General features: G+C 46.4%; 1 protein-coding gene across 1 annotated transcript in view; it reads right to left on the bottom strand.

Annotated features, from left to right (window-relative positions):
* Window positions 1-9237: 9237 nt before the first annotated feature.
* Window positions 9238-10859, bottom strand: part of LOC144690057 (NADPH oxidase 3-like) — a 136285-nt gene continuing 134663 nt past the window's right edge. Inside the window, exon 13 of the mRNA XM_078557564.1 lies at window positions 9238-9554. Within this exon, the coding sequence (XP_078413690.1) occupies window positions 9428-9554 (127 nt within the window). The 3' untranslated portion in view covers window positions 9238-9427. The remainder of the gene's footprint in view (window positions 9555-10859) is intronic.

Below are 10859 nucleotides of genomic sequence, written 5' to 3'. Positions count from 1 at the left end.
CCAGGTGAGGTTTTGAGGTACCACTTGTACAACAGATGGCCCCATCGGCCATATCCAGTCTGCATTCCACTGATTGAAGTCTGGTGGTTGAGATGTTGGGTAAGAGATAATTGCAGGAGTTCCTCCCTCCCACCATAAGTTCCGTGGTGGGAGCAGGAAGCCAAATAGCAGGGCGGGCCATTACGCACAATTGTGTGCTCCCCGCCTAATTAATTATGCATGTGCGCGGTTCGTGATGCATGCTGTGGCAGGCAGGCAGGAAGTCGCGCGCCCCACTGTCATGGCTGGGTGCCATATTTAAAAGGCACCTGGACAGCCAGTGATTCAGTGTGCTAGAAATTCAGGACACCGAGATGGCTTCAAGAAGGCAGCAAGCACCGGCCCCACCATTCAGCGATGCCTCCCTGGAGACTCTGGAGAATAGGAGAGACATCCTCCTACCCAGGGATGGGAGCAGGAGGCCCACCTGATTCACCACATTGGCCTGGGTGGAGGTTGCCAGGGTGGTCACTGCCAAAGAGGTGCAAAGGAGGAGCAGGAGAACCCTGCAGTGCGGGAAACACATTAATGATTTAATCTGTGCTGCCAGGGTGAGTGAACCTTCTATCCTCTAAACTCATCTCACCATTTTTCTGAATCTGGCGTGGGACATGGGCGTCAATGGCAAGGCCAGTGTCTGTTGCCCATCCCTAAGAGCCCTTGAGAAATCATTAGGTTGCTGCCTCATTGCCGCACTAAAATCCATGTGGTCTGCTGATAGGGAGGCAATTGTGGGTTGCTGACCCAGCCACACTGAAGGCACAGCCATTGTGGAGGAGGGGAGGAGGGCGGGGGGGGCGGGGGTGGTGAGGGGGTTGGGGCGGTTGTGGGGGTAGGGATTTCGGAGTAGAGGACAACTTGCAAATGTTTCTGATGCCTCTGCTACCCTTGTCTTTCTAGCTGTTTTAGCTCGTGGGTCTGGAGGGGGCTGCTGAAGTAGCCTTGGGGACTAGCTGTAGTGTATCTTTGACATAGCACACACAGCTGCCACTATGGGTCAGTGGTGGAGGGACTGAATGTTGAGGGTGCTGGATGGGGTGTCAATCAAGTGGCCTGCTCCATCCTGGACGGTGTCCAGCTTCCTGAGTGCTGTTGGAGCTACATTTATTCAAGCAAGTGAACAGCATTTGTTCAAACTCCTCACTTGTGCCTTGTGCATGGTGGACAGGCTTTGGGAGGTCAGGAGGTCACTTATAAGCTACTGAATTAGCAGCATGCAACCTACTCCTGCATCAGAGGTGCTCACAATCCATCCTCTATCTTTATGTAGAAGACAGCATACAACAGAAGAGAGAGGGAGAAGATGGGAGGGGACATGCCCGCGATCCAGCCCCTCACACAATTTGAATAGCAGGCTTCCAAGCTAGCAGTGGAGGTTCATGACCGTGTCTGTGCTGAGGGCAAGGTTGAGCTGCCCCAAGCATCTGGTGAGGAAGCATACTTAGGGCAGAATTTTACATCCCTCGGGCGAGCGCGTGCCCAACCCGATCGGGCGTAAAATTGCGTGAAAAGATGTCAGAAAAGTGTCCCGATGTCATCGTGCACTCGGGTGATATTTCGCTCCGCGGGCACACGCAAAAATCTGCAGCGCATCCGCCGATAATTAAGAGGGCAATTAAGCCCATTAACGGCGCAATTGTCTCCAATTTTCCGTGGCCCGTTCAACCTTACGGTTGGCAGACGGGCCAACTGGCCAGGCGGCCTTTACGTTTTTCATCAAACCTCATCCAAGGGCGGGATGCGATTTCCGTGATGCAATAAAATAAAAATCAATATCTGTGGGCAGCATTTTTATCAGTTATATTTTCAGGTGATTGATTATGATGCATAGACATTTTTTTCCGCTTTTAAAACCTTTAGTTTAGTTGTTTCAGATCTTCAGCTCCCTGAGGCAGCTCTCTACCTGCAGCGAGTTTTCTCACAGCTGTCGCCCGTGCCCATGGAAACGTCATCATCCACCGTCTTCCCGCCCCCACCCCGGCAGCACTGAGCTTTTCAACGCGCATTTCATGCTGGCTGGCCGTTAATTGGCAGGCCAGCATGAAATTGCGGTCGTTTACCGACCGCTCCTGGGCCTGCTGATCTGCTGTGCCCACCAAAGGTTAAATTCAGGCCTTGGAGACAGTTCACAGGAGGTTTACTAGATTGATACCTGGAATGAGTGAGTTGTCTTATGAGAAAAGGTTGGACAGATTGGGCTTGTTTCCACTGGAGTTTAGAAGAGTGAGGGGTGATTTGATTGAAGCATATAGATCCCAAACGGCCTTTACAAGGAAGACGTCGAAAGGATGTTTCCTCTTGTGGCTGAGACCGAACTAGGGGCACTGTTTTAAAATTAGGGGTCACCCTTTTAGGTCAGAGATGAGGAGAATTTTTTTCTCTCAGAGGGTTGTGCGACTTTGGAGCTCTGCCTTAGAAGGTAGTGGAGGTGGGGTCATTGAATATTTTTAAGGCAGAGGTAGTTAGATCCTTGTTAGGCAAGGGAATCAAAGGTTATTGAGGTTAGATGGGAATGTGGAAATCGAAACACAAGAGGATCAGCCATGATCTCATTGAATGGCGGAGAAGGCTTGAGGGGCCGAATGGTCTACTCCTATTCCTATTTCTTATGTTCTTATATTCTTAATCTCTGAAAATCAGAACCTGAGGGTGATGCTGTGTGCAATGTAGGAGCCAGCGTAGGCTGTCACTCATTCTCTATTCTCTCCATTCCAGATGCCAGTAGGAAGAGGAGGAGGCCAGCACTCACTCCAGAAGTAAGACCCAGCCCCCAGGACTCCTTCAATGATGACGAGCACTTCTTCACACCTGTAGAGCTGTCACAATGTTCACCTGTGCCCTCCACCAGACCAGAGACACACACCTTGGTGAGTGATAGATCTAGGTTAAGATTGGGCTCACACTCTGGTGGTCGCCTCACTGACACATGTCTACAGCAGGCGGAGGCAGTGAGAGCCTCTAGCACATGGAGGACTGCTGGAGAAGAGGCCCCTGCTAAGTCAGAGTCAGATAATGAGCCTCTGGAAGCGGCTATGGAAAAGATGCTGGAGTATCAAATAGACGCAGGGGAATATCAGGCAGAGGTGTCAGAGGCCCTCACGATAGACGGAGGAGTGCTTCTGCTTGCTCTCTGATGTTGTGACTCCAGCATGTGAGTGCATGGAGGTCTCCATGGGGAGAATAGCAGACACTTTGGAGACCCTGGTCCAGCAGAATGCAGAGTTTCTGCCGGATATGTGCACAGACCTGCACACCATGGGTAAGCTTGTTGAGTGGGTAGACAAGAGGGGCATGGGGCACCTTGACCTCCCTCCAGGTGCCTCTTCTCCTCAAAGGATCAGGGAAAGGCCTTCAGGCACCCAAAGGGAGGAGGAGCATCAGGTGGACACCCCTGGGGCTTCCACCCAGGACGCCGCAAGGGTATCTATGCGTTCCAAGTCTCACCTGGCTGTGACCCCATCAGTTCCAGCCTCTGAAAATGCTGAGGGTGCACCAGCCCCAGAGCAGAAGATTGAGAGAAGACAGGGGCCCTCCAGGTGTCAGCCCTCCTGAGAACGCCCACCAAAATCATCACAGACAAGAGGGCATAGTAGTCAGCAGGCGGTCTCCATCTCTGCTGTGGATGGCAGGGAAGCATCTAGATGTAGTAGTAGGGTAAGAAAAATTAAGAAGTATTAAGTTAACACTGGTGGCACGGGTGTGCAATCATTGTGTATACTGATTACACCTTTGTAAATATATGAATCATTTCGCTTCATGGAGTCGCCTGGGTTTTTTTCCTGCTGCTTGTATTGTTGGTTGTGCAGACTCCCCCACCCCTGCTCCCCACCCCCCAGTTCTGGGCGGGACCAAGGCCATGTCCCCTTGAATGATGCCTGCACATGGAGCCATCACTTTTTGCCAAGGATCATGCGAGCCATGTGCGAGAAGCTTCCCACTCACACCATCCCCTTCCCTTCACTGCCCTCTAGACCCTATAGGGAGATCTTTGCCTTCAGGATAGATTATCAGGATTCTCCTTCAGTTACAGTCACAGTCCCCTCCTACCACCAGTACCCTCGGTTTGCCCGCAAAGATTCCAGCATTGACAGCACTAATCCTTCCCTCTGAACAATTCCCCGTGCCACCCCCCATCATACCCTGCACACGCCCCTCACCCCTTCAATCCTTCCTGGTCACCATCGCTCCCCCCCACCTGCACCATGGCATACACATGGCGAGAGAGTTGAGCACTTACCAGAGAAGCCATGGCCTGGGGTACCGGAGGACCTCACGACACCAGGTATGCTGTGTGCTGAGGAGATGACGGGGGGGGGTGTGGCGGGGAGGTGGGAGACACGGTTGTAGGGTGTGTGTTGGTGGGAGGGTGTTTTCTGCGCTAGCTTTCCTCCAGGTTTCATCAGTGTTGTGGAGTTGGAGATGTTTGAGTCTTGTCCAGAGGGGTTTCGTACAGCCATGTGGCAAGTTGGAGGGTCTTGAAGGTCTTTGTGAGTGGGGAGGTCTAAGTTGCTGGTGATATGAGTTATTTCTCCGTGTGTTACTGCGTCTTGTCAAAATGGAGGAAGGGGTGATATTTGAGGAACTAATGAACTGGAGTTGATCTCAGGGTTCCAGGGATTATTCTCATTACTGAGGACCACTGTATCTCTTACAATCTTCTGAGATCTCTGTGCTACTCCAATATTGGTCTCTTGCACATGCCGATTTTAATATACCCCACCACTGGCAGCCATGTCAGCTACCTAGACCCTATGCTCAGGAATTTGCTCCATAAACCCCTCTGCCTCCCCCTTCCTTGAAGACTCTTTAAAACCTACCTCTTTATCAAGCTTTTGGTCATCCACCCAACTAGAGCTGGGTATCAAATTCTCTGTGATAACAATCCTGCGAGGCACCTTGGGATATTTCACTATGTAATAGGTACCATATAAATGCAAGCTGTTGTTGTTTTGTTGTACACTAAGACAGCTTTCCATGTTCTTCTCATCTCCGGCCCTCCCTTCCCTTCTCCCCATTCCACCCAACAAGTAGTTTGATTGAATAAAATCACAAGTTATGTTGCCTGGTTACCATCATCATTTTTATATTTAATTTTACAAAAAAATGTTTACTTTACATATCCTTAATTATGAGTTACTTTTATTATTAAAGAAAAACTTGCATTTACATAGTCCTGTTGTGACCACAAGACATCTCCAAAGCACTTTACAGCTAACAAAGTACTTTTGAAGTGCAGTCACTGTTGTAGTGTAGGAAATTCAATGTTGATTCATGGGATGTAAGTATCACTGTCAAGGCAAGTACTTATTACCCATCTCTAATTCCCCTTGAGAAAGTGGTGCTGAGCCACCTTCTTGAACTGCTGCAGTCTGTGCAGTACTCCCACTGTGCTTTTTGGGAGGGAGTTCCAGGGTTTTAATCCAGCAATGATTAAGGAACAGCAATATATTTCCTAGTCAATGTGGTGAGTAACTTGGAGGGGAATTTGCAGGGACACTGTTTCCGTGACCTGCTCTCCTTGACCTTTAAGGGAGTAGAGGTTGTGGGTTTGGGAGGTGTTGTCAAAGAAACCTATCTGGATTGCTGCAGTGCATCTTGTGGATGGTACACACAGTTGACACCGTGTATTGGTGGTAAAAGGATTAAATGTTTAAGATGGTGAATGAGATGCCAATCAAGTGGGTTGTGTTGTCCTGAATGTTGCTGAGCTTCTTGAATATTGTTGGAGTTGCACTCATTCAGGCAGGTGGGGAGTATTACAACATGCTATGCCTTGTGCCTCAACAACCCAACCTCTAACCTGCTCTTGTAGCCACAGTATTTATGTGGCTGGTTCGGTTAAGTTTCTGGTTAATGGTGCCCCTAGGATGTTGATAATGGTGGGTCCAATGCAATTGAATGTCAAGGGAAGGTGGTTAAATTTTAAATAAATGGTCAGTGTCTTGTGTGGCATGAATGTTACTTGCCACTTATCAACCCATACCTGGATATCATCCAGGTCTTGCTGGGCATGGACTGCTTCATTATCTGAGGAGTCACAAACAGAATTGAAAATTGTGCAATCATCAGCGAACATCCCCACTTCTGACCTTATGATGGAGAGAAGATCATTCATGAAGCAATTGAAGGTGGTTGGGTCTCGTGCACTACCATGAGAAACTCCTGTGCTGATATCCTAGGACTGAGACGATTGGCCTCCAACAAGCACAACCATCTTCCTTTGTGTTAAGTATAACCCAAGCTATATATGCTCTTGCTACAATAATTTGATTCTTTTAATATACCCGTATGTATTAAAATGCATATTCTGATATTTTAGCAGGTAAATTAAAATCTAGTTGATACATCTCAGGCATTTGGAGAGGTTTGAGTTAATTAAGGAGAGCTTGGATAGATTTATAACAGGTATATAGGCAGGAATTTTCCATCCCCGTTGGCATCATGGAGGGTGTGTGCGGACAATATGGCGAGAAGGCCAAAAATCAGTTTTACGCCGTCATGAAACCAGTTTCTGATCGTCTACTCCCCCTGTCAATAGCGGGTCGCCATTCCCGCTGCCGCACACCGGGAACCTAATTTCAATACTTTAGCATCTCATTATAAGCCTTGCTCACCGTAATTGTCCCCCCATGCTGGATCATCTGGGCACGCTGACATGTTTCACAACTGTACATAAGCGACGTGCACCTGGCGAGCTGCACTTCACTCAGGACTTCGAGGTTTGTTTACTTTGGGCATGACTTGTGGTCATTAGCACCAGGCTTCACGGGCAGTACCACATCATTATTAGGGGGGCTCACAGGCAGGTCTCTATCTAACAGATCAGCCGTAAGGCGGGGGTGGCTTTTCAATGACTGCAGGGTTAGGGCTTGCTTGGGGAAGGGAGAGAAGTGGCCTCAGGCAAAGAAAGACGCTGCAGGGTGAGGGCTGTACTTGGGAAGAGGAGTATCCCAGGGTGTGTGTAGGGGCACATGTTGATCTATGCAAGTGGCCTCAATATGGTGAGGGCTGAGGAGGCAGTCTCCAGAGGAGATGAGGCCAGATGGTGATGATGAGGGTGTGTTTGAGAGAGTAAGTAGTGATGTCCCTTGAGCTGCAGTGAGTGAGATGCCAGTGAATGTATGATGGCCTTGTGAGTGTGTGAGTTTAGAGCGATGAGATGGTTGCCTTACCCTGGCAGCACAGATGAGATCATTCATCTGCTTTCTATGCTGGATGGCCGACCTCTTCCGTGCAGCATTGGCACTGACCACCTTTGCACTGCTTCCTAAGCTGGAGTGGTGAGACTGATGGGCCTTATGCAGCCAAAATGGGGGTAGAGGACATCGCAGTGGGCCTTCACGGTGTCCAAATGACGTCCCAGGGATGCATTACTGAATTGGAGGGCTGCACTTTACTTGGCTTTTGGGGCCAAGACTTCACTGGTGCCCTCCTGGGCTGCAACTATTGAGAAGTGTGCACACAGCTACAATTTAAATATGGTGCCCTGCATGAGGAAGCAGCGAGGTAATGGCATGGTGGGAAAATCAGAAGCCGCCCGCCAGCGAGACGGCATGTTTCTTGTGGCTGCATAATTAATGAGGCATGAATGGGATGATACGGCATGAAAAGCCACCATTGCTGCCGGTGGGTAAAACATCCTTTATCCTGCCTGCCACCGCACTTAGTGCAAATCTGGGACAATTCCGTCCATAGTGTTCGAGTAATCTTATTGAATTTTTTTGAAGTAACAGAGAAGATTGAAGGGAATACAGTGAATGTTGTCTATGCGGATTTTGAGGAAGTGCTTGACAAAGTACTACATCAAAGGCTGGTGAATAAATTGAGGCTCATGGAATGGGAGGGTCAATGTCAGTGTGGGAAATGGCTGTTTTTCAGACTGGATGAAGGTAGTGGTGTTAGCCAAGGGTCAGTGCTAGGACCACTGCTTTTTTGATCCATATAAATGATTTGGATATTGGAATAGAGAGTAAAATTTCAAAATTTGCCAATGATACCAAACTTGGAGGTGTGGTAAACAGTGAGGATGATATGGATCGCCTGCAACAGGACATAGTTAGGCTAGCAGAATGGACAGATGAGTGGTAGATTGCATTTGATAGAGAGATTCTGAGGTGGTACATTTTTGCAGAAGGGATAGGGAGAGGCAATATAGACTTTATGGCATAATCCTAAAGAGTATGCATGGACAGAAGGATCTGAAGGTCCATGTACATTGACCTTTGAAGGTGGCAGGACATGTTGAGAGAGTAGTCAGCAAAGCATATGTGTTCTTGGGCTTAAATAGCAGTATTGAGTACAAAAGGAGGCAAGTTATGGTGAAACTTTATAAAGCTTTGGTTAGGCCACAACTAGAATACTGCATCCAGTTCTGGTCACCACACTTTAGGAAGGCTGTGAAGGTCCTTGAGCAGATGCAGAGGACATTGGTTTCATAATGGTTGGGATGAGGGAATTTAGCTACAAGGCTAGGTTGGAGAAGCTAGGTTGCAAGGAGACCTGGTTGCGCTGTACAAGATTATGATTGGCTTAGATTAGACAGAAAGAAACTGCTCCCATTAGCTGCTGGAACAAGGGCTAAGGGACACAGATTTAAGGTTTTGGGCAAGGAATACGGGGGAGGGGGGTTCATGAGGAATAACTATTTTTGCACAGCAAGTGGTAATGAACTGGAACTTACTGTCTATGAGAGTGGTGGAAGCAGAGATGGTTGATGATTTCAAAAGGAAATTGGATGGGCACTTGTGGGAAATAAACTTGCAGAGCTATGGGAAATGAGCAGGGGAATGAAACTAACTAGATTGTTCTACAAACGGCATAGACTCAATGGGCCTCATGGTCTCCTTCTATTGCCGTAATGACTCTATGACTTAATGTAGAGGACATCCACTATTGTGTCATTGGAGTGTTGAAGCAGAGCTTGCAGACTAGAACATCCACTATATCTCATATGTATCAATGATTTTTGACATTATTAGAATTAAGAAGTCAGGCATGAACTTTAGAAGTCTATGGATTCAGCAAAACATTTTTAAATAAAGAACTGTATTACCATTTCAGTAAAAGAGAATAATACCCTATGGATAACTGATTTAGTGTAATCAGACGTGAGATATAATTATTGCATGCTCATTTGTATACAGGCATATGATTCATTTTAACAACAACATAATTTTCATTCATTTTAATGTTTTTTTTATAAGCTGACTTGAAATAATGTAAAGGACACATATTACATTCCTAAATAACAATTACATATTGTTAATTTTGTTTCAAACTATATAACTGTAGGAGTAAAATTATCAAACTGTTTACGTTACATTCCACCACCCACCACCTGAAAACTCCCCCCACTCCCACCTTGAGAATAATCAAAGTTGCATAGAGCTTAGATATTCTCTTTGTTGTAGTGAAACTGAACGCCTTGGGGATCAGCAGATGAGTAAATATTACACATTGTATGAAGAGCACTCGAAAGGTCCTTGGGTCCACAAAAGAACACACCAATGTTGGCCCTGTAGAAAATGCAAAGTTAGTGACAATTTAGAACAAGGCATCTTGTACTTGCCAGACTCATGGCTAATTCTTATGTTCAAACCATTGAAGGTCGGCTGTTGAAACATTGGCACAAAATTGCAAAAAGCAGCCAAGTAGATAATTGCACCCAGCTGCCATCAGAATGCAGTCATTTGTTTGATACAAAATGGCACCACTTATCATTCAGGTTTCTATAGTCGAGAAAATGAACATTATCTGGTCTTTTCTTTGCTACATTAAACCTGGGAACATAGTTCCTGCTGAGTGAAATTCAGTTGCACCACAGGAAACACACTGTGAATGAATGATGTGACTGAATGCATCATATTCTATTAATGTTTCTGATGACTCGCGTTAGCACTTCTGATGATATGTATCAGTTGCAGATGGAGTGTATGACTGTTAATACTAGGTCATTGTTACCAGAGAAGGAAAAAAGTGTATCATATTACATAAGCTACTTATTGTGCAATTAGCAATAAATTTGGATTTTTTTGGACAAAAGTTTGATGTAACAATCATTTCTTTTTTGCTATACCTGAATTGGCTGAGTTACAGCGAGTGTACAGCAGAGAAAACAGGCTATTTGACCTGATGTATGGTGGTGTTATGCCCCACACAAGCCTCCTCCCACCCTACTTCATCCAACGCTATCCTTTCACCCTCAAGTGCTTATCTAGCTTCCCCTTAAATGCATCTAAATGCCTCAACTACTCCATGCGGTAGCATAAAGTAGAATACTGTGGATTTTGGCAATCCAAAAGAAAAGCAGAAATACCCAGCAGGCCAGGCAACATCCGTGGAGAGAGATACAGAATTAATGTTTCAGGTCAATGACCTTTCATCAGAACCCATGTGGTGACATGTTCTACATACTTACCACTTGTTTGGGTAAAGATGTTTCTCCTGAATATTGGATTTATTAGTGATTATCCCATAATTATGACCTCTGGTTTTGAGTGGAAACATCGTATCTTATCAACCCGATCAAACACTTTGACTATCTTAAAGTTTTGCCCACTGCTTAATACAAACTAGTGTGTAGAAAAAGAAACACAACTTACAACAGATTAACAACTAGATACAAATAATATAGGGGGAGATGGTGGCGTAGTGGTAATGTCACTGGACTAGTAATCCAGAGACAAGGCCTAATGCTCTGGGAATATTAGGAATGGCGACCATGAAACTATCATTGATTGTTATAAAAACCCATCTGGTTTGCTAATGTCCTTTAGGGAAGGAAATCTGTTGCCCTTACCCAGTCTGGCCCACTTGTGACT

The sequence above is a fragment of the Cetorhinus maximus genome, chromosome 14 (genome assembly GCF_964194155.1).
Source record: "Cetorhinus maximus chromosome 14, sCetMax3.hap1.1, whole genome shotgun sequence".
Lineage (NCBI taxonomy): Eukaryota > Metazoa > Chordata > Chondrichthyes > Lamniformes > Cetorhinidae > Cetorhinus > Cetorhinus maximus.
Note: the sequence above shows the minus strand (reverse complement) of the source record. Positions and strands in the feature narration are given on the sequence as shown.